Consider the following 25,681-nt stretch of genomic DNA (forward strand, 5'->3'; position numbering starts at 1 on the left):
TCTCTCACCCTGAGACCCCCTATCCTCAACCTCGTTTTGGTGTTGCTCTGAAACCCCCATCAAACTATAAGTCTAAGCAAGTAATAGGCCAGTGATGAATCGTGATTATAAATATCTACATAATACATATCCCTTGTTGCAAATCTCTACATATTCATAGTTAAAAAAATATTATGGCTGCTACATCATCCAAGACCTACCTTAGATGCCTTCGTAGGAGGGATGCAGGATCCTTATTGTTTTGATAATTGTTTGGAACATTGATGTCATGGATTTTATATTTCATGAGTTTTGTATACATTAGACAATATTTATATATCTAAGTATGCTATTTCCTTTAGCTACAATTTGCCTTTATACGTATGTGATAGATGTATACTCGTGTATGTGATCAAATTAGCTTCTATTTGATGATGTTATTGTGTCTTTAAGATTTATTTAATAAAAGGGTGCATTAAACAAGTTTTAAATCCTTAAAAAATCTCTAAATTTCTTGGGTTTTTCACTTGTTGAATCTAGGGTGAGTTTTTTTGCTGAGTCCAAGTCAAGTCACCCTTGACAAGTCCGAGTCTCGAATCTATGGATATGATGAACTAACCTTTACAAATTTGGTGTTCAATAATCCTTGGGTACCAATAACCAATACTTGGTACAGCATAGCACAAGATATTTTGAGGTTTCTCAAGGATCACCTATAACAAGCTCAAAATCAATGAAAACTTATGCAAAACAACACTGCATTGAGAGGTCATTTGAAGCTAGAAACATGGTTTTCTACACCTACAACCTTTTAGGCAAATTGCCATTAAGCGATGTGGGACTAAAATGCTCAAACATTGCTTCTATGGACCTTACAAAGTTGTGAAAGTGGTTGGTGAAGTTGTCTATGAATTGGAATTGCCAACAAACAACAAAATTACAATGATTTCCATGTATCTTGTCTCAAAAGGGCACTTGGACAACTTATTACACTTTTTGTTGATTTGCCACCCTTGCATGATTAAGGGAAGATCATTTTCATGCCAAATGCCATCATTGATACGTGAGTCAAGAAGTTGAGAAACAAATTACAAAATATAAAGGAACCTACCTACAGAAGACATTTTTTATTAAAGGTAAAAAGGGTTTTGAAGGGCACCCAAAACCCTTTTAAAATGTTGTCAAAAACGATAAGCATGGCTAAACAACAACAAACAGAAAGAGGTACAACAACACATAACAAGGAAATGCATAGGAACTAGCCTTAAGACTAAAAAGGCCCCAACAAAAACAAGCAACATATCAACAACGCGAAACTAGCCACAGCTCAAGGAGGTTTGAAGTTGAGCCTAACCAAAGAGCTTTGAAGTGAAGTTTTACCTAGATGGGTCATTCTAAAATTCCTTTCATCCAACAGATTTAGAATAATTTTATCCTTCCCTCTAGACCTCAACAAAACCCTCAACAACAAAACCATTACTAGAAATCAAAGAGGAATCATGAACCAAAGGACTCACAACGTCTTGCTTGTCCCTTAAGGAGGATCCCTTAGAAATTAATTGTGGGGCTTACACTAGATAAGCCCAAAACATTCCCTTCAAAACAAGTCTTCCCAAAAGAAGGAAGTGAATCTTTGTTAAAAACCTTGCATGAGTGGGTAAAATGTCCAACTCTATGGCAAGGAGAGTACACCAAAGAAGAAGACTCAAAGTGATAGTCTACTCCCAAACACCTAGCTTGGAATTTAATCTAATAGTGTTTGGTAAAAGCTTACCAATCTCAACACAAACACAAAATCTAGCAAAATCCAAACATTTCATACCTTTCGTGACCCTATCTATGTATACAAAAGAACCAAGAGCATTAGCAATTCCTATAAAGATCTCTTCATCCAAGTATACTAGAGGAAATGTTGGGAGCCTTACCCAAATAAGGACCTAGATGATTTTTCCTTGGACGTATCAAATCCACTAGTTCACCTTTTCAAAAGGAGGATAGATTTGCCAAAAAACCAAGCCCACCAAGCAAAACACCCTTACCCACCTAAAGAGAATGAAAGGAGAAAAGGAAGAAACCATCAAGCATAGCAACCACCTGAAACCGAACAGCAACATCCCAACTTTTTGAAGCCTAGCAACAAACAGAGTGTATATTCGTACAGAAGCTTGAGAACCTCCCAATGAGTGTTCTCCATAGAATCATTAGCTTGGTTAACCAACAAATCCAAAATACAAACCAAGGGACAAGAGTCAGCAAAGGCAAGGGCACCCCAATAAGAACATGCTCAAAAGGCTACACATTAGGTAAGGATAAACCACCCATCTTAGGTTCAGCCAAAGGAACCTAGAACAACCCATTTGACAATGATAAGGTGACCCTCATCTTGTAGCAATGGTCGAGCAGAAGGGGAGTTAGGGGATGTAACAAAGGGCACCATTGCAGAGGCGAAACCCACCCCATCAACAAGAAGCAAAGCTTCCTCACAAAGAGGCCCAATAGAGTGTTCTCCATAGAATCATTAGCTTGGTTAACCAAGTCATCTAGAATACAAACCAAGGGACAAGAGTCAGCAAAGGAAAGGGCACCCCAATAAGAACATGCTCAAAAGGCTACAAAATAGGTAAGGATAAACCACCCATCTTAGGTTCAGCCAAAGGAACCTAGAACAACCCATTTGACAATGAAAAGGTGACCCTCATCTTGTAGCAATGGTTGAGTAGAAGGGGAGTTAGGGGATGTAACAAAGGGCACCATTGTAGAGGCGAAACCCACCCCATCAACAAGAAGCAAAGCTTCCTCACAAAGAGACCCAATAGAACCAAGACCCCTACCACACACAACTCCTTTCGCACAAACTCAACTTCCTCATAAGTCTTGACTAGAGCATTTGGAGCCTAGAAAAGAAAACCCTTTGCCAAGCCCAGCTCTAAACTCCCCCTTGAAGACTCACCACGAACAGCAAACACATGGTGGGCAAACACATATAGCAATCTGGCTTCCAACAAAATGTCCAATAGAAGCTCGTCCTCATCGACACTCTTGCCCCAATAATCCTCCCTATCTTCATCGCCCTCAAAATCTTTGTGATCATCATACTTATCATCTTCATAACAATTTCAAAAAAAAAAAGAATTGAGAAGTGGATATATTTTATCATTTATGTGTACCAAAACACAATGTGAAAATTGGTCCCATTTGTTTTGCATCAAAGTAATAAAATAGTATACAAAACACCTAATGAATTGGGTACTTTCTAAAGAAAGGTACGTCTGCTTGTTTGGCCCTATCATAGGAAAAAAAACTATTTAATATACTTTTGATATAATAATGACCAATTTACCCTCTGTTTTCATGCCTTTGGTGGGCTTGTTTTCTCTAGGAATTACAATGGCTTTTATTTATATATTGGTTTTTTCTAATATAAGATAAAACCTTGTTACATAAATAGATCTATATAGATATTTCTATTTATTTAGATCTATTCATATGTGATTAATAACAATTTGTGAATAGAATGTAAATGTATATGGTATCATATGTATGATACATATTATACAGACCCGTGTGTGAAAGATTAAGTCTTTCTTATTTCTACTTCAAAATATGTGTAAATATACATTTGAATATAGAGACTCGTATTTTTTGAATAATAAAATGAAGTATGATTTTGTTAATCAATAATTTTATATACATTTGAACATAGATATTGAAATTTTTTTACTAATATAATGAAGTATGATTTTGATAATCAATAAGTTAAGGACAAAATTTCCATGCTTAGAAAAGCACAAACAATAAAATAACATGGAGAAAGAAGAACAAAAAAATCGTCATAGATATATATTTTTTTGAAATTCTTATATGTATATGGCTAGATTATTAATATAGCCAACTTATGAGAATGACTCCAGGGTGGAAGTCAAAATTTGTTCAATCCCTCAAATTAAATAGGATGTAAATTGTTCTGAAAATTCAATCCAAATGGCTCTAGATAGAACCCATGACAAGGTCTCGAAAAATAAGCATTTTTTTGCTTGTCTCCTCTTTTTGGATTCACTAGTTTTTTGTGGTTGGAATTTCAAGTTATCTTGATATGAACCCGATACCCTTATTGTCATCTCAATAAATACATTTTGTTCCACGAGGAATTGTGATGTATTTTTATGGGATTGCAGGTATGTTCATTAGCTCTTGTTTGTGGTGCACTATTTTGTGCAGTGTGGGTAGTGGCTACAATAAGTTTGATGAAAAAGTATGCCTTTTTTGTTGGGGATTTCCCAAAAGAAATCGTTGTGATTTCCTCCAATTCCTTATGAATGATATTCAAGCAATCAAAATGGAAGTTCAAGAAAGTATATTTCCTCATTGTGTTCTTTATATGGACATAAAGGGCCAACAAGACATCCCCCAAACTCATATTGAAGAAAATTTGACCCTTTGTGAAATGGAATAGAAAGCTACTGAATTAGCCCATTTTTTACGCATATACATTGAAGGATTTTGAAATGGGGGAAAGTCTTCTTTTTAATATACAAATTGATAGATCTCATATTCGTAGATAACAGAAAAAGTTTCGACATTACATTTGTCTCACAGGGAAGACAATATAGTCAGTTTATTTCCACCAACAATGTTACTTATGAAAGCATACTGATATTCTTCAGCAATTCACAAACACTCCATATCATTCTTTATCTATTAAATAAGGACAAAAGGTCCAATAAAGATGAATATAACATCTCAAAAGAATACAATGAAGTAAACGACTATAGCTTTTTACACTTTTTTAACATATGCGCTCAAAATAATTTCATCTCCTATATGTACCAAAGAGTACAAAATTGGTATTATTAGACTTAAACTTCAATTCATTTGCCACTCGAATTGAAGTGATTCTTTGGGTCAAGAGTCAAAAAAGAAAACAATAAATAGAAAATTAGTAAAAATCAAAGCGATATTCAAGGATAAAAAGGGACATGAACTTTTTGTACATTGTATGCCCTACCTTTTTTGAAACATTTTCAATCCTTCTACTAGATGAAGGAATTGTGAAACATAATGTTCCTTTTAGGAGAGCAAAATCAAAATCTAGTAATGAACAAGTAGGTTTAACTGTTGAGTTCAATAGCGGTGAACTTGATAAAGTTAGTTTTGCCGATCTTGCTATAGTCAAAAACATGCTACACATGCCCAATCAGGTGAAATTTTTGAGTTAGCTTGTGCTAATTTAAACCGGATGATGTTTTTGGAGTAGCCCAAGGGATTGGTTTACTTTTGGGCATGCTACATTTCTGTATTTGGAGCAGCAACATATTTTAATAGCAGATATTATTCAAATTTATATGTTGTCTATTTGATTATATTCCAGTCCATCACATGCACTCACTTTGTCTCTCAAGATTTTGGTGATCAAAAAGTGTTGAATAATAAAATTTAGTAATTTACTTGCCGTTTGCTCTAACCTCACCCTCACAAGACCTTGGTGATTAGAAAGTGATAAATATTTTATAATATAATTCGTTGAGGTCATTATAACAATTAACCTTTGAGAATTCTATCTCCACAGCATTGTTGATCTAAAAATTAACATAACTCAAAAGGACTCATTCACATCAGCCACCATCAATATAGGCAAAAGTGCTGAAAAACTATCATTGGAAGCACTTCTGCTAGAATAATAGCCTAGCTTATTGGCCAGTACCAGGTGAAACGAATAGACTACACTTCAAGTACATCAATTAACTAGTAATGCTGACCACTACAAAATAAAGAGAACAACTCATAACACAGTGATTCATCAACCTTTTTGCTCACCCTGCAGTGCCCACAACTATCACTTTGGTTTCTGTCTTTGTCCATGTATTCAACTGAGTTTCTATTGTTGGTCATTCATGTACATGTCTTAATTCTGATGAAAAGAAGATAAAGTAAATAGGAGAACTATGTCTACAAGGATAATACTGGAAGAAGCATTAATTGTCTGGTCACATTTCCGGTAATATGGTTGATAATCGCCACACAAAGGAACTCACTGAAGAACAGAAAACTCAAACCATAGATAGGAAGCCCTTGGCTGAACTAGGTGTGGGAATCAGACTGATGAAAAAAGGTTAGGACTAGGGTATTTCTAAGAAAGTTCCTATAGAGCTTGGGCACATCTAGGGGACAATAAGTTAATCCACACTATATCTAAATTCACCATACCAGAAAAACAGAATCATCTTAACTTTGGGTACCTATTGCCAGTGCCACACAAAATTGAAGACATGCATTGGATGAAAAACATTATATGGTATCATTGGCAATTCATATGGAGAGAAGAGAGATAATAAAATAGAAATCCCAACAGTACTGAGGGCAACTCAAACAGTCTCTAGGCCTAGATCCAGTTCACCTCTGCCCCTTGCAAAATTTTCAAATGTCTATACATGATATATTTTGTTCAGATGTCCAATCTGGGTCAAGGCCTGTTTATTCCAGAGGATAAGCACCACAATCTACAAAAACATGTTCAATATGTTCAAGTCTTCGTTGTGGACACAAAGGTTCTAATGGACCTCATCACAATTCTATTATAGCCAATACAATGTAGAGTGGATTACCAAGAACCTCCTGGATTGAGCTTGGATTGAGCAGGAGGCAGCAAAGATACTTATCAGGCAGCTGGAAATTGTGTCTCTGGCATGCAAGGACGAAGTTATGTCTCAGTTTCTTTTTATGTTCATAGGAATGGGTGTAACAAGTTAAACTGTCAATGTTCTCAATTGTGGACATTCATTGGAAGATTTTGATTTCTTAAGTTTACTGTTATATTTGGTTATTTGACATGGCTATTCTCTGTAGCAAACTGCGCATGGGTGAAATGATGTCTGTGTTTGGGCTCCGCAGTTCTAGTTATCCTCTTGAACAGTAGTAGTAATTGCAGTTTTTATGGCCTTAGTAGTCTATGAGCTTCTATTGTATATAGATGAACCTAACAGTTAACAAGTTGAGTTTTTTTATCATGTACGTGATCTGCAGACCATTATATGAAGTTTCACTTTTTTTCCAGCAAAAATGACAAAACAATTATTGGGTTTAAAAATGCATGAAAGAAAAATAAAGCCAGCTAGCAGTATCCAAACATATCTAGATGCAAACCCTACCTCATTTGTATTTACGCTTCCATTTAACAAAATTCAAGTATTATAGAAAAATCTTTTTAACGTGAAGAAATTCCACAGATTCCATAAGCAAGAATATTAGACTTCGTGCACGGAGGTTACTTTGTTATGTTAATATATACTGTATCTATTAGCTTGTTCTGTCAATGTATATAATCCATCTCCCAAACAAAAATAGAGTAATTAATTAACTAACAACAGTGAAGCACATTATGACAATTTCTATAGAAACAAAGCTTGCAACTAATGCTAACCTCTTATGATTCAAACCATTTAGGATTTTCTTTCTAATATCATATACCGTTAGCAATGCAAGTTATGGCAGTCATATTCATTCCTCAGATATATGTTCTAGCTATCTTTTCAATGCATAATCGTACTTTCTACAAAGATTTAATTTCTTCTATTGTGGAAAGCTAATTCAAGCTCTAGAAAAGAAGAAACGGTAAAGTTTTCATAGGCAGGAGGATCCCAACCATCTACTTCATATGCAACAAATCTCAAACATTCTTTTGCAAGTTTCTATACAGTTGATTTTGAACACTAGCCAGAATTAGGATCTGCTCAATTACAATACTTTTGCTATATAACTCGTTGATGTTGGTGGGCATACCAGGGGTTGTAAAGACTCTTAATAGAGGTAGAAAACCCTAGAAATGACTCTAATGCAAGAAGACAGCCTTCATAGAGCATCGAATTGTGGAATAATGGTGGTACTGGATGGGGAATACTTGCAAACGAAAATGTCTTATCCTGAAGACAATACAGGTAATTATGCTATTCCAGGTTGGAACACTGATCTTGAACAGAAAAACCAGATTGGTAGTTATAAGAATTCATCTCTGGCATTTAGGAGACCGTTTTCCTCTAGTGTTTGTTGACAATGCTCAACAGCATTGCTCCAATGCTTTTGTTCTGACTTGGTGCTTTTGAACATCCAAATTTATATCACCAGGATTGGCATCCTTACCACACCCTGCACCTACATTATCTTTGATAAGAGATCAAAACTCGACAATATTGATAAAATTCATCCAATCATGGATACAGGTTTAAATTTTATCAATCAAATAAGCCCCTTCTCCTGCTGACACTATGATCCTACACAATGATTCACCAAACCTTAATCTCCAAAACCTCTGAAATTTCACTTATAGTGATGTCTAAAATCTTCTATCTGAATATATAAATTAAGCTTCTTTAGAAAGGTGCAAATTCTAAAGATTTTAAATGTTTAATATTGAAGTGGCTTGAAGGTTGACCATGCATCATTTTGCTTTCTTGGATTGAGAAACCACTATCATAAATTTGTTTAGCAGCAACCATACTAGATTAGCAACAGTAGCAAGAGTCACAAAGTTGCTCTGAAAAATGGCCATCCCTTAACCCAGATAACTGTCAGTGCAAACTAAAGAAAAGGTTTTCACAATATCTCTAATATGGATTTTCCTATTTTTACTTTTAAGGGCATTAGAGTAAATTTATTTCCCAGTTATCCAAAAAATAGTCGCATTCTCCACAGAACCAAAATTACCAGGATTCAAACAAAGACCAACAGAAATCAGAAACAATACCTCCTCAACAAAGCCACAGTTCAATAATAATTTAATAAATGGTTCGTCCCTTCTCACCTTATGCACATTATGCAAACAAAGAGGCCATGTCAATCTTTCTTGAATAAAATGTCAGATTTAAGTAAGCTATTATGCAACACTAGCCACAGAATGAACTAGTCTTACTTGAATTTCACAGCATGTTCCCCAAGATACCAGCCTCTATCAGCTATAACTAAAGTTTTGTGTAAGAAGAAAACACCTTAGCTAACTTGAAATCCCTCACGAGAAGGCATTTTCAACACAATCTTGTGTTCACTATTTCATATTGATGTTTAGACAGCATCAGGAAGATGGTCGTGCAAATAGTCAGTACATTAACACGTTGTAATTGCCACCTTCCATGTGAATGATGTCTGCATGTTTTCATATAATTCTCCCACAACTTAGGGTTTCGAGGAGTTTTCCATATTGATGTATCTCTTAAATTTTTCAAACAATCATAAGAGTTTGTGGGGCATCACGAGCTAACACCATCATATGCCACATGGGTTACCAAAACTCGATATTCCCTCTACCAATCATTTTTGCCAGCTACTTAGACCCATAAATACTAAATCCTCTGGTCAGTGACAAAAATACAACAGATGCACTAATTTCACTTCAATATTATGAGCATTAGAGAGTGCATTTAAATGAAAAAGATTTCCCTGCATGTTATCTACATGGATGGGACCTCTGAAACATGATTACAGGCATTATAGTATTGCCATCTACAGTAAAAAGACTCGAGAATCTCAACAACACACTTGACCAAAACCAAAAGGCATCCAGCCCTTTCTCATTCTGAGGCCTCATAAGTCTATTTCAAACAGGCATTTTTCCCCCATGTTTTGTGAACTAAATGGTAGTATGCTTTCTCACATATTTTCTACAGTTTCATAATTTTCTCAGGCATATCTCAAAAATAATAGCAAAGTCCATAAGAAATATTCCATGGAATTCATTTCAAACATGCATCTACCTATATTTTTCGGAACCAAGCTAAAGAACTACACATTCTTGCTATTTGAGAGGTTAACTTCAGAGGTCTTCAACAGATTTGACTTCTTCTGAAGGGCTAATTTTCACTCTGTGATTACAAAATTCTATTCATCATTATTTCAAGTATGTGGCATGTGTAGTGGAGTATTCTAAGAGCTTATTTCTTGATACTGTTGGCATAGATTTATAAAAATCAGTTGATACTATGAGCTAATGGATTGGTTTGATGTGATATTCTTAAATTGGGAAGCATTTAGAAGTAGTATAGGTATAAAACTCCTGTATACCATGGGTAGCATCCCAGGTTGGATTGGGCATTGCAAGAAGGGGACAAAACATCATCTTGAAGTCCTCCTGAACTTCTGGGGGACAGTGGAGCATCCCCAAATTTTTGGTATCCCCATTTATTTTTATCTGAATGCCAGTGACGGAAGAGCATCTTTTGACCAGGACTTTTTAATAAAAATACAAAAAGAAGAAATTAAAAAGACACTAAACCTAAAAAGGTGGACCTTGGTAAATCTGACCCTCTCAAATACTACTGTGTCAATTTATTTTGCAAAAACAAAAAAAAGAAGAAAAGAAAAAGAGAGGAAGAGAGGAAGAATTAGGAGTCAAAGGGAGGTCACCAAAGGTAAGGTAGAAGCTTCATTTCAATATTCAGTAACTTCAGCCATGTAGAAACTTAATTGATAAGGACCGGTCATTGGTATAATTTAATATTATACTACTAGTATTTAAATTTCAATTTTGCACTTTAATCCATTTTAATGTGACAATGACATTCAATGTTAGATCATAAATTTTCCCTTTATTTTCAGCTTCTTTCAGTTTGTTCGTAATATACATTTTCCTTTTGCTTAATCTTTTTATGTTTTATAATTAATATTCAAATTTTAGTTGTCCCCTGCCATGCACAAAATCCAGGAAAAAATTGTCCTCACCTGTAACAGATATCCTTGACCAACTTGGGGAAAGATTCAGGGTGCTTTTGCACGTCTGTCTAAATTTTTATAATCTCCAGAGTCTGCTATTTTAACATTACACTCCTGTAGTATTGCTCAATCAAGCATTACAAACTAGAAAGCAAGAATTTATATGCGCGTTTGCAGGGTTTGACAATGATTCCAATGTTTATTAGAATGGGAAGGAATCAATAACCGAATTACAAGCATTTTTATGCCTTCACATGATAAGGAATATTGGGACTACATGCAATGTCATGATATGATATTATGAAAAACCATGTAGACATATACAAACTAATGCTAGACCATGAACTTTCTTCTCCCAGATATGAATATCTTGCTGTTCCCGAATCTGGTTTTCCAAATGTTTTCTCCTTTCCAGAAACATTTCTAGACAACAGAAGAAGTGATTAAGAATCAAGAAATATCGTCCATGGCCCATCATAGTAACTGAATACCATGCATATATTACAGAGAAGTCTTAAAATTCATCTCTGTTCAAAACCCTATAAGATTCTCATATGCATTGCATCTCTTACTCCCATACCAAATGACTAACTGCAACACTCAGAAAACAACCAAAACCTTTGTTCACATGATACTTTCCCTATGGTATTTAGCATTTTCAACTTGAAAGCATTCAAATTATTACAGCTAATCAAGCTGGTTTTACAAATCTAAAAAGGCCAGCCAACAGGATAACATATGTTACTCATAATAGAATGTAATGGTGAAATCAAGCTGTTTTTGTTTATATCATGATACATTTGTAAACTTATATATACTTATCTTTTAACACCTCTATAAGTCTGTGCAAGTGAAACAAAAATCCAGCTTAGAGGCCAATTTATAGTCTTGCTAAGATATTAGGGAATTTAGTCAATACTTACTCTAACTTAATGCCCTTGTCATATTTCAACTCAGTGTCAAGAAACATACCGGGCTTAAGATCACGATGAATAATGCCATGTGCATGTAAGCATTCCATGGCTTGGGCAATATCCAGGGCAAAACTAATGGCCAACTGCAGATCTAAGCAATTTGGACGTAGGCTCAGCATATATTTACGAAGCGACCCACCTACTAAAAGCTCTGTAACCACCACCATGACAGGCTCCTTGCAGGCCCCAATAAACTGTCAAGAGTTCACACAATTAGAGATCCTATACTAGAGTAATTAGTAGAGAGTTAAAAAGCCAATAACAGAGTTAGTAGCCGAATCAAAATCCCAGCACCAATTAATCATGCATCCTGGCATTTATACTGCTGTTACTTTTTTAGAATTCTTAATGTTTGAATTATGTGTCATCAACTGATTTGACATCAAAAAGATAGCACAACAAGATAGTAAATCAATCAAGGGACATGGTCAAATAAAGCTAATATTTTAATCTTTTCTATTTTACCTTAGAAAATACCTCTTAAAAACAATGAACAAACCTTCACTAGATTTCTATGTTGAACACGTGCTAGCATTGCAACCTCTCTTGCAAATCGTGCCTCACGTTTTGCCATCTCTTCTGGGACATCACTTTTCTGAACAATTTTAATAGCAACATTCTGGTTTCTGTACCTACAAACACCATAGTGATATAATTAGCACACTGCACAAGATCTGGTATCAGATCAAGCAATCTTTACATGTGCATTACTTCTTACAACTGCAAAATACTAGAGGGCAACCAATTCTAGAAATAATACATATTCATGAGCCTTCATCAATTGATCCCTACTGAAGAAACATCACAACTGATTTAAAGTTAACATTGATTGGTCAAGCTCTATGCAACTGAAGAAATCCATGGCATTTTCCAAAATAGATTTTACATTAGAAAATCTTCTGAAACATGTTTTACATTATTAATATCCATCTCAAAATGAGAATATGAAATGATTTCTGGTTTAAAAATAAACAGACAAATTTTGTTTGATGATTTAGAAACAAGATCAAAGACCAGTGCATTGATCTTGTCAACATTGAAACCAATTAAGTCTTACGGAATCCAGAAGTGACTTAACATTGAAAAAAACAGAGAAAACAAACTAAAATTCTTAGTGCGGTTTCTGGATTCGATTGTGTGTGTATTTTTCCATCAACGTTTCAGGATCTGAAATGTTGATACAAAAATACACAACAATCGAATCCAGAAACTGCAACAAGAAAGATTGTGGATTGTGGAAAACTAATAGACTTAAACAAACTAAAATTGCAAAAGTGGGACCGATTTAGGCTGGAGATTTAGAAACATAGTCAAACACTGGTAGATTGTTATCAGCAGCATTGACACCAATTGAATCTTTCAGAAGCCACATATGAGAATAAATAAAACTGCGGAAAGGCTATTAAACAGAAAAATAAAAAATAAATTACAATTGCTAGAATGCACTTAAAACAAACAGGAGAAATTAAACTAGAATTACTGAAGTATATTTAGAATGAAAAGAGAGTGATAAATATTAAAAAAATTCAAGGCATGGATGTTCAAACTCAAAAGATTTAACCTTTAATCCCCAGATCCTGTTTAACAATGTGAATAGTAATACTGTTCCAAACGCATTAGCCATAAGGTACAGAGTTAGAAATAGAATTCAATTTAAAACTCAAATGTCAACCAATCATTAAAAATTAGGTTCAACCCCTCCCCACATTGAGGCGGCCTACAGTCTCTAACTACAACAAAATAAGACGGCCCACAGTCTCAGTGCCAACCCTAAGAAAAATTAGAACTGACAAATCAGCGAGTTTGGATGTAGATTGACTTGAACAAGAAAAAGGAAATTGATGTGACACTCTTATACGAGAGAGAGTTAAAAAGTAAGACTATACATTGATCTAACATTAATGTGGAATACTTACCACCGATATGGACCAAGTCCAGGCATGCTCCTAGAGTATACTTTAATGACGCTTAAAAAATGATGTAAAATGTGAGTTTTCCAAACAAAAGAAGAATAACAGATCACAATGTCATTTTTCAAATTCACCATGAAACCAGCAATCAGTAATGAATTCGATTTTCAAATTCAACACTGAATGAGTTATGCGATCCAAGTAAAATTCAATATAAAATCAGTAAGATCTATGCAAAGAAGCAGCTTAAGATTCGATAATAGCTTACTTGCCCTCGTAGACTTTTCCGTGAGCACCTTCTCCAATCCTTGGACCCACATACAGCAACTTAGGATCAATGAGCCACTTTTTGTCCAACTGGAACTCATCATAAGCAGGTGATCTCTGCATTGAATTTTGACTATCCATTGAAATTCGCAACCAGGATCATCCTTGGCACTTAATAGTCATTATCGAGCTTCTGCCTTTACTAGTAAGCCTGTCTTCAACCAAACTTATTTCCATTTCTGATTATCCCACTCCAACCCAAACTGAATCCATTCAACGCAACTGAAAAACCTAGTGATGGGTATTGATACACACCATCCCCCTTCTTTAATCACATGGTAACAAAGGCTGTTTTCACATAGGGAACAAACATAAATATGCATGAATCCAAACCAATAAAGAGATTAAAAAGGGGACCTTCTGACTAAAAGTGTTGGCAGAAAATATATGTCCTAATAGAGTCAGATCAATGTAACAGATCCATATTTGAGACAGTGACAGCTCTGGACACTACCCCAAAAGCACTAATCAAATCGAATCTGGAAGCAGCCTCAGTTATGCATGACACCCAATAATGATAGGAGAAGGAAAAATCAAGAATTAAAAGAACCGGCTAAAATAAAAGGAAAAACTAGCCAACCCAAAAGCTCTCAAGTTACAGCATGCAATTGGCAGACAGCCTACATTACACAATTTTTAATCTATTAAGAGACAGAATCCATCAGTACTGCCTGAATTTCCCACCATAAGCCAAACAGATTCCCAAACTAGTTAGTGTTTTCCTGTTTTTCGTTGTATGCCAGTACCCTCTTTAATATTCGGACGAAGATATCCTCTGCTTACTCTGCAAGTTTGGTGAGCAATCCTTCACAGTTCTCAAAATTGACTTTATCACCCGATATTTTATTTATACAATCCCTCAAAATTCTTAGCTCAAAACAACATTCTAAAAGCTTATCTTAATACCATTTAAACACTTATCTAATTCAAAACTCAACATAAATCTCGCTCAAAACTCCTCAATCATCTGAACACTCATTTAAAAGCACCCATCACGAGTTGCCATCAGATACAGTGCCGAATCAACTGAAATCCATGACAATCCAAGAGATAACATTCCAATAACTATTAACCAAGACATCCGAGAAAATATCATTGTTATTAAAGTGCATGGAAAGCACTCAATTTCATGCATCCCCAAAACTTCAGGAACAATTTTTAAGCACATTGCAACTGCCATAAACCTGCAGAAATTATTAGTATAATTCAAACACAACTTTTATGTTGATGTATATAATTTTATACTTTATCTTCCACCTTAATACGAGATCTAGATATGGGCCTATATCACAAGCATGGTATCCTATCAAAAACTAATTTTCTTCCAATTGGAGTGGTGTAGATAGAACTGATGAACACGTGAGTATTAAAATCCCTTTTGTCTTTGTTGGAGAAAAAGTCCATCTATGGCCTTAATCAATATATTTTTCCATGTTTTTACTATGGTTTGCATAAGGTTGCCTCATGTGGGGCCCTGGTAACAGCATCTAATGGTTGACATTACTGACAAATAGTTATGATGGCATGTCTACCCTTTAACATGGCTCAAAAAAAATAATTGTTATAGTTACTAGCTATCCGTATAGGACCTCCCTTGGGCATCTACCTTTTATGAAATTAAATATTCTTTAATGCTATGTTAAATTTTCTTTTTGTAAGAGGAAGGTCCCATGTGGCTGGTCACTGAATTTTGTATAATAGGCAATGCTTAAATGTTACATAGTGGTTTCATGAAATTTTCTATATTTTATTTATTTGAATTAAATGGTGAAAGAGCATTTTTGTATATTTATTTGGTTTTACAAAGAAAATTTTGGAGGGAAATGTGAAAGAGGAGAGAAGGAAGTGTGTTTCGTGAATGGTTCTATAATTTCAAGCTTTCGTTTTTGCGGTTTGTTTGTAATCTTTAAGCATCACAAAGTGGTGAGTACTTGTCATTTAATATTGTAATAGAAATAATTGTCATTTTGATATTGTAATAGAAATAATAAATGTAATAAGATTTTTGTGGTTTGTTTTTAATCTTTAAATTATAGTAATACCAATATTATAGGAGAAGATTCAAATTATCATTGCACTTAATTTGAAAAATCTGAAGTCAGGATGTTTCACGTTATCCACCGTGGTTCCCAAACCAGTAATTGGACTTCAATGTTTGAAAAGTTGCTTAAAAGGCTATTAAGGAAATAAGTCATTCTATGTTCTATAATGTTTTCAAAAAAAAAAGAGAGAAAAGAAATGATCCTCTTAAAGCGACTAAAATGGGTGTTTCAAGTAACCTCCACTGGGGCTACGGATGCTTGGCAAGCAGTGCAGCACTGCTTGACGGGAACCAGAGGTATCTGTGTCGGGGCTATAGACGCCTGACTAGCAGCAGAGCTATGCCTAGGATAACATTGCACGAAACACATTGGTTGGCTTCACCTACGTAGCTTGCGCCCAGTTTCCTCTAATTATCTGCATTAATAAAAATGATGGAGTAATAAATCATGCGTGCACACTTAAGAGTTAATCATGTTCAGTTCTCGACTTGGTTGTTTGTTCATTAGTTCACTCATCTTTTTCTCTTATACATCGTTTTGAATGATAATAGCCTTAGGCATCGGGTTAACCAAAGATTTTGAAATTTTACATTGCCTAGAGTCATTTTTCCCAGATAGTCGCCATTTGTTATGCCTTGCATATCTATTCCCCATTATTTTCCTTGTGTTACAATATGGGTCCCCTGTTTTTGCTCGCTTTTGCTTTTTCCTTTTTTTTTGGTTCTTTTACCTCGGAACTCCGGAGTCCCGAGGTCTCTTTTTGTTCTTTTGCTTTCACCAACCCTGGAACTTCGGACCCCCGGAGTCCCGAGGTTGGTCTCCTTCTTTTTGTCTTTTGTTTTCTTTTCCTTTACCTTGAAACTCCGGAATTCTGGAGTCCCGAGGTGTGTATTTTATTTTCTTGTCCTTTGCCTTGGAACTCTAGAGTCCCGAGGTGTGTGTGTCTGATCCACCCCGGGGGTCTTTACTTGCTTGCCTTCCTGGCCTAGAATCTCGAGGTGGGATGTTTTGTTTGGTGTCTTGTTGTTGAGCTCGGAACCTCGGGACCCTGAAGTCTCGAGGTCTTGTTTAAATCGTTCATACGAACAGGTTTGGGAGGGGGTATAAATAGGAATTATGAACTTTTAAAGTTCATTTGTGCATTTAGAGCTCCTTCTTCCTTGCCTCCTAACTGTGAGCCTCTGAACTGTTGAGATTCATTTTGCGTTCTTGGGCATTTTGATCCACCAATTAGGTGATTTTTCTTGCCCTTTTGGTCGTTTGTAGGTTAGATTTCTTTTTCTTGTTCTTCCTTCTTGGGGTTTTTGTTTTTGTTTTCTCTTCTTTTATTTTTTTTTTGTGTTTTCTCGTGTGTCCCTCATGCCCTAGTTCCTACCTCGAGATTCTAGGCCAGGAAGGCAAGCAAGTAAAGACCCCCGGGGTGGATCAGACACACACACCTCGGGACTCTAGAGTTCGAAGGCAAAGGACAAGAAAATAAAATACACACCTCAGGACTCCAGAATTCCGGAGTTTCAAGGTAAAGGAAAAGAAAACAAAAGACAAAAAGAAGGAGACCAACCTCGGGACTTCGGGGGTCCGAAGTTCCAGAGTTGGTGAAAGCAAAAGAACAAAAAGAGACCTCGGGACTCCGGAGTTCCGAGGTAAAAGAACCAAAAAAAAAGGAAAAAGCAAAAGCGAGCAAAAATAGGGGACCCATATTGTAACACAAGGAAACTAATGGGGAATAGATATGCAAGGCATAACAAATGGCGACTATCTGGGAAAAATGACTCTAGGCAATGTAAAATTTCAAAATCTCTGGTTAACCCGATGCCTAAGGCTATTATCATTCAAAATGATGTATAAGAGAAAAAGATGAGTGAACTAATGAACAAACAACCAAGTCGAGAACTGAACATGATTAACTCTTAAGTGTGCACGCATGATTTATTACTCCATCATTTTTATTAATGCAGATAATTAGAGGAAACTGGGCGCAAGCTACGTAGGTGAAGCCAACCAATGTGTTTCGTGCAATGTTATCCTAGGCATAGCTCTGCTGCTAGTCAGGCGTCTATAGCCCCGACACAGATACCTCTGGTTCCCGTCAAGCAGTGCTGCACTACTTGCCAAGCATCCGTAGCCCCAGTGGAGGTTACTTGAAACACCCATTTTAGTCGCTTTAAGAGGATCATTTCTTTTCTCTCTTTTTTTTTGAAAACATTATAGAACATAGAATGACTTATTTCCTTAATAGCCTTTTAAGCAACTTTTCAAACATTGAAGTCCAATTACTGGTTTGGGAACCACGGTGGATAACGTGAAACATCCTGACTTCAGATTTTTCAAATTAAGTGCAATGATAATTTGAATCTTCTCCTATAATATTGGTATTACTATAATTTAAAGATTAAAAACAAACCACAAAAATCTTATTACATTTATTATTTCTATTACAATATCAAAATGACAATTATTTCTATTACAATATTAAATGACAAGTACTCACCACTTTGTGATGCTTAAAGATTACAAACAAACCGCAAAAACGAAAGCTTGAAATTATAGAACCATTCACGAAACACACTTCCTTCTCTCCTCTTTCACATTTCCCTCCAAAATTTTCTTTGTAAAACCAAATAAATATACAAAAATGCTCTTTCACCATTTAATTCAAATAAATAAAATATAGAAAATTTCATGAAACCACTATGTAACATTTAAGCATTGCCTATTATACAAAATTCAGTGACCAGCCACATGGGACCTTCCTCTTACAAAAAGAAAATTTAACATAGCATTAAAGAATATTTAATTTCATAAAAGGTAGATGTCTTGTTGTTGAGCTCGGAACCTCGGGACCCCGAAGTCTCGAGGTCTTGTTTAAATCGTTCATACGAACAGGTTTGGGAGGGGGTATAAATAGGAATTATGAACTTTTAAAGTTCATTTGTGCATTTAGAGCTCCTTCTTCCTTGCTTCCTAACTGTGAGCCTCTGAACTGTTGAGATTCATTTTGCATTCTTGGGCATTTTGATCCACCAATTAGGTGATTTTTCTTGCCCTTTTGGTCGTTTGTAGGTTAGATTTCTTTTTCTTGTTCTTCCTTCTTGGGGTTTTTGTTTTTGTTTTCTCTTCTTTTCTTTTTTTTTTGTGTTTTCTCGTGTGTCCCTCGTGCCCTAGTTCCTACCCCGGAACCCTTGACCCCCCCCAGAGTTCCGGGATTTTGGTAAAACTTGCTTATCACTGACCCCGGAATCCTAGAGTTCCAGATTATTTCTTTGCGAGGGAGTCCTATCACCTACCCCAGAACCTCGAAGTTCTGAGGTTTATCTTTTAAAATCCTTTTGCTGAAATCCTATTAGTTGTTTGGCTCAGGACCACAAGATCCTGAGATGAGCTTAAATACCTACTCTGGAACCCCAAAGTTCCAGAATCAAGTATTATCTACCCAGCCCGGAACCCCAAAGTTCTGGACTGCATCCATGAGTACCTACCCCGGAGTTCCGGACCCTGTTTTAAAAAGAAAAACTCCCTACTCCGGAAACCTGAAGTCCCGAAGTGAATGAACTCTTTGTGTTTTTTATAAAGAATTGATCCTCATTTTTTCTTCTTACAGGTTCAGGTAGTTAGATGGACTCAGCTTCTAGCAAAAGAAGCAAAGATATTGACAAACTTTCAACTACCATGAAATACCACTATCAAAGACAAGTCTACTCCTCAAAGTTGGATGATCAAGTCAAATGGGTTACTAACATGGAAATTGGCCATATTGAAATTGAAGATATCATAAACCAGCTAAATAAGCCCAAACTGGAGGCCATACACAGGAGAAACAAAAGATCAGGCTTAGTGGAGACAACTATTTTTCCACAATCAGTGCAAGCACCAGAATTTATAATGACAATTGCTCAGTTCTACAACCTGGACACTAGAAAGTGCACTGACACATAGGGAAGGACAGTTATAGAGTTGTCTCCTGACATGCTTGGATTCGTGTTTGGTATCCCAACTAGAGAAGAGATATTCCTCTCAACTAAAGAGGAGGCCTTAAAAGTATGGAATGACAAAGTTGCAGCAAATAAAAGGCACATGAATGAAAACTGGTTGGAAGAAGAGAAGAAAACAGGCCTCAAGGCAACAGAGATCCTGAGGGCAGACTTCAAGGAGCCCCAAAGAGACTTGATTATTATGTTGAGCAAGGCCTCTGGCAAGCCTAATTGTAAGCATTTTCATCCATGGATGTTCCAGTTTAAGACCACTATCCTAATTGGAAAATAATATTTTGATTGGTCGTGGATCCTCTCTGACAACATTTGCAAACAAATGAAGGAAGTCCACCAGACCCAAAAATTCTTTTTCACATCTTATGTCATCTGGGTGGCTTCCAGAGCTGGAAAGTTTCTAGGACTACAAGTAGAGGGTCAGTCAAGGGATGAGGAAGGATAGAAGAAGGTATGGGAATATTATTCCCAACTCCCCCTAGCCAATGTAAAGGCTCATTTCAAAAGAATTGATGATGCCTTCTCCGGTAATAATTAAATTAACAAGAGACACGGGATACCGAATTAGCCCAAAGGCCATGGCTATTATTCGAGAGTGGGCATGTTGGTTTATCCAAAACCCACACTCTACTTACATTAGGGTTGGTGGATTCACAGGGAACCCAATGTTGCTTCCCAGATACTGCAATGATAGAGTAATTTTGTTGGAATATGTAAGCCAACTATTGGGCCTCCAATCTCTCTTATCTTCAAAACATAAAACAGGCATTGATTTTTCAGTATCTTCTCATGTTCGAAGAGACTGGAGGTTTTTTGGGCCAATCTCCAAGACAGTTTTGAGGTTAGAGAGAAAAAATATAATAGGTTATCTATGCCATAGGTAAGAGATTTCAAAATTGAGACCAATCTCCCTAAATACCTCAGAGACGATGGAGACCTGCTTGATGCGGCTTATAAAGGATTAGAAATTGATAAGAAGCCCCTCTCCCAAATAAGGTGGTTTGTGAATTGATGATTCGAGGTTCATTAAAGATTCCATTTAGAGGGTCCCCAAATTGATGATTTGTGACCCACTTAGAGATTTTTAGAGTATTTTGCAGATTGTTAAGAAGTTGAGTTATTTTTGTTGCACATTCATTGAGATTAATATAAGAAGCATCTTGTAGATTGCCTGATCTACGTCTATATTCTACTAAATTGTTCTATGTAATCTGGTAATGTCTATTATTTGGAGTTAGCAACGTGGTTTGATCTTTTTGTTTATCACTTTATGAATTATATTGCACATGTCAGTGGTGTATGAGAATTACTATGATAGGCCATATTGTTGATGATTTTATTTCCATGGGTCTGTGAAATTGATGATTTTGCAGGTTTTATGGAGGTCCGTTGTTGAATGCTAAATTGGATAATATTTGATAATTTATTGGATTGCAGGGAACTAACTGAGTAGTTCATTTAGTTGTTATTGTATTGGTTTTATTGTTATTTTCTTGTTCCCTTTTACTCTTCACGATTTTTTTTTTAGAAAATCTTAAATCATAAAATACAAAAAAAGGAAGTTCAGCCATTCATGACCAACAAGATTTAGTTTCAACCAGCAAGCCCCTTAACAGGTACAACCACATCAACCATTGGGCTGCCCATCACCGTCGTGACCCAACTATAGAGACCTTGGGGTAGTGAGTTTTCCCAAATTCATTGCTTTTTAGAACAGGTGGTGAGTGTTCACATTGGCTACCTGATTGTTGGCGAGTGTGTCGAAAACAGTCGTCAATAGGTAGAAAAGAGACAATCCAAAGCCAAAAATAGAAAGAAGCAGAATGGAAGAAAGGAGCTAAGAGTGTGTGTACAACACGATGTCTAATGTTGTGAACAGATGAAAGAGCACTGAGTATAGGACAACAAGAGTGTTGAATGGATTAAAGCTATGGAAGAATATTTGCAGTAGATGTGCAATCAAAAAAATAAATCTGATCGGTATTTTTGCGGCAAAGAAAAGGAAGAAAACCAAGCAAGATAATATCTAGACACTGAGCAACACTTACAAAGTAAATAAAAATAAAGTATGTAACAAGTAAGGGTATTCAAATAAAGGGAGAATGAAGAGTACCTGGTTCAGGGGGAGCTCATTGCCTCAAACTATATATCCTTGAATTGGTTTGTGCGCTCCAAGATAGGTGCAACATAAAGTTTTTATTATTCTGGGGTGAGTCAATAGAGTTTGCAGATTGGTAACTAGTGTTGCAAATGTGCAGTGAACAAAAGAAAAGATAAAAGTGGTCTCCGCATGATAAACATGACAGTCTTCAACACTCCAAAGAGAAGAAAAGGAAGTCTGCATCCACAATTTATCTGTGTAGCTCTCAGGGGGAGACTATTGCTCAAAAAGAGGATCAACAAAATGATAGCAGGTGTTGTAGATGTATAGGTGCAACAAAAGTGTATGTGATAAAACCATTGTGATTGCAACCATTTGTACAATGCAAATTGTCACAGGGGGAGTGTCATCAACTGAGAGAAGATGCGTTGTTGAGCAAGGTTGGCAGTTGGTTTCCCCACCCTTTTCCATTGTTGTCAAAGGGGGAGATTTTGAGCATGGTTGACATCAATGCCAAAGGGGGTGATTGTTGGCATTAGATTGTCATAGATGTCAACAGTTGAGAAAATGCAGAGACATCCATTAGACAGAGATACAACATGATGAATGCCCTAGATAAAGTTCAGGTTTGGTTGTGATGGTGTGGTCTTAGATTGACAAACTTGAGCGATTGTGAGTGCTCAAGTGTGGAGATAAGATTAGACATATATGTTGGATGATGCATATCCCAAAGGAATATCAAATTAACTAAAGGTGTGTTGTTGTGGTGTTGATGAAGAGCAAAGTAATTCATGTTGTCAGAGTTGAGTAGATATTATTGTATACAAGCAAACTAAATAAGTATGAAATGTGCATGTAGTCAAAATCCACTAAAAAGATAAAGAAGACAATGGGGTTAGCTAATGGGGTCAACTATTTGGAACTGCAGTTGGATAAAATGACAAAGGCAATCTAGCTATGAAGGCACTGGGCAAATTGGAATGGCTCAAAAAATGTATTGTTGCAGTGCAGAAATCCCATTGTGTTATCTACATGCAACAGGGCGCCTGAGTTTATTGATGAAAGACCTTATTTATGCAAGATACCTTGATTGCCTAGAAGATCAATCGAGTCTTGTTGATAAAGTTTCTATAAATGGGTTGTGGAAAACTCAACGTGTTTATCACCTCATGCTTAGATAGAGAACGGGGGATGGTTGTTGTTTCATAGATCAACCTGTTTGTGTTGACCAAAGATGGCTGGCGAAAAGAAGAGTAGATATCGCATCGTGTTTATCTCTATGGTCTTCGCAATCCCGCAAGCTCCAACTCCACCGCTAAAAAATCATGTGCGAAACTGCGGGAAGAAAGGTAAGTGTCTTTGTTGTCCCACATGTCAACTCACTTTGACTTCCAAGTCATCTGTGGATTTGCAGGAAGAAGGAAGGAATGTTTGCCACATAAGATCGAACGATGTGTTTTGCACCACGCCCCGCCAACTCATAGCCAAGACGCCAAATTAAAAAAAAAAATCTCACGGGGCAAGTTAAGTGTGCAGTCCCGCCATCCGTAGGTGCTATTTCAACGGTTGAGAACACAATGTGTTTTCTACAAATTACCGACACACAAGAGGTAGACTTAGAGTTTGACCAAGTTTGATCTGATGATTTAAAAGGAGATGTGGAGGATGTGGCATGTACGAGACCAATCAAAGATCACTAACAAGATCTGTTTTGGAGGGAAAAATCTAAGAAGTAAAAGGATCATGATTAATTGGAAGTAAGTTGATAAAGAAACTATGAAGTGTTGTTGAAGGCAAATTGGAGTGTGTTGTTGCAAACAAAAGAGAAGCAAGAAAATAGAGTGTTAGAAATACAATGTGTATTTCATACCGTGCGAAGCAGAGTAAGAGACAAGCAGAGAGCAAAGATCTGATCAGACCAAAGATCAAAAGGGTTGGTGAAAAGACAAGATAGAGTGTAGAGAACTATTGCAAAGAGCATAAGAGTCGATAAAAAGACAAGATAGAGTGTATAGAGTTATTGTGAAGATCAGAAAGCAGAAGACAAAGCCTGTAAGCAAAAAAGAGTAGATTCAGTTTCAGGTGTGGAAAACACGATGATTACAGAACATCATCTATAACAAGGTACTCAACTTGCAGTTGTAATTATTTATTATTGTAATCATCTGAGTGGGTGCTTGGATCAGGGGTTGGTGCTCCTTTGGGTTGGTGTCCATAAAAGATCAGGGGTCGGTGCCCATAAAATTCAGGGGTTGGTGCTCCTTTGGGTTGGTGCCCATAAACATTGTAATCAAATTTGCTTGTGAGGTTGGATTGGAGCAGGAGACTCTAGCAACATATCTCACCAAGGTTTTTCCCACATTGGGTTTTCCTCATATATCTTGTGTTATGGGTTTTGTTTTTATGTGTGTGTAGATTTATTTAGTGTCTTTTCTCATCATTGCTTGATCATTGTTATTAGAGCTTTAATCCTTTAGAAAGTGCAAGTTTTGAGTTACCACTAATTCACCCCCCCCCCCCTCAGTGGTCCATTTGTGTTCCTTCAATTGGTATCAGAGCCTAGGTTACCTATTTGAAAATCTTTCTCTAGCTTGGGTAGATTCTGGTGTGTGAACACAATGGTGATGTATGAGTCATCATCTGCTGTTGGACCAAAGTTTGATGGCACAAACTATGTCATCTAGAGTTCTAGAATGGAAGTCTATTTGTCCTCCTTAGGTCATGATGTTTGGATGTCAATCAAGAACAGTTACACATCTCTTGCCACTCCTTCTACAAAACTAGAAGTTAAAAGAGAATATGAATGTAATGCTAAAGCCAAGAAGATTATTCTCACTGGGTTGCTAGATGCAGTGTCTTCAAAGGTTAAGAAATGTAAATCAACAAAAAGCATCTGGGATAGATTAAAGAGAATCTATGGAGAGGAGCTCAACACTGTTGGATCAGACTATGAAAAGAAGAAGAATAAAGAAGTTGATAAAAGAAGATCTGTTAGTTGCTACAGGAGAGATGAAGAGGAAACTCATATATTCATGGCACGGGAGGTCCAAAACAAAAAGAAAACATCTAAGTATGAAAATGAAACTCAATCCAGAATGCAAGATGTATTTCGAGGTGATGATGAAGAAGAAGAAGAGGAAGTTGACGTTGAGATTGATCTCGAAGGTGAGCTTGTGATTGCACTTGAAGAATTCAGAAAGGTGAGGAAAGAATGCAAAAGTGTTAAGTATGTTGTTGTCGAAGAGAAAGATAGATTGAACAAATGTCTCAAAGCATCTGAGCAAAATATTTCATATATGAAACACAATTGGATGAAGCTAAAAGGATGTATGAGATGAAAAAATCAGATTTGGAAGTTAAGGAGAAGGAGTGTCAAAAGATGGAACAAGAAGTGATGACTCCGAGAAAAGAGTTTGAGAGTTGCAATGACTAACTCAAGTTGAGGATGAAGTGTGAGAGCAACACCAATGCACTAAATGATATGTTGAGCAATAAAAAGCAGTCAAAGGATTATACAGGCTTAGGATATGAGGCTGGACAATATTCTACCAGTGGGGAGACATCACAAAGAGACATAAACTTTGTATCTTCAAGCATGAACAGTCATGGGCAAACCTTCACAGTTGCTGCCCCAAAGAAAGAGTATGATGTTGTTGTTGCTATAAGA

At 36.3% G+C, this 25,681-nt stretch overlaps 1 protein-coding gene across 1 annotated transcript in view; it reads right to left on the minus strand.

The window, feature by feature from the left end:
* LOC131056769 (serine/threonine-protein kinase STY13) overlaps window positions 1-15,163 on the minus strand; it is a 34,974-nt gene extending 19,811 nt beyond the window's left edge. The window contains exons 1-3 of the mRNA XM_057991026.2: window positions 13,827-15,163; window positions 12,148-12,280; window positions 11,647-11,842 (exon numbers count right to left, since the gene is read on the minus strand). Coding sequence (XP_057847009.1) covers window positions 11,647-11,842; window positions 12,148-12,280; window positions 13,827-13,966 — 469 coding nt within the window. The 5' untranslated portion in view covers window positions 13,967-15,163. The remainder of the gene's footprint in view (window positions 1-11,646; window positions 11,843-12,147; window positions 12,281-13,826) is intronic.
* Between the last annotated feature and the right edge of the window lie 10,518 nt (window positions 15,164-25,681).

This window comes from Cryptomeria japonica, chromosome 1, assembly GCF_030272615.1.
Source record: "Cryptomeria japonica chromosome 1, Sugi_1.0, whole genome shotgun sequence".
NCBI lineage: Eukaryota > Viridiplantae > Streptophyta > Pinopsida > Cupressales > Cupressaceae > Cryptomeria > Cryptomeria japonica.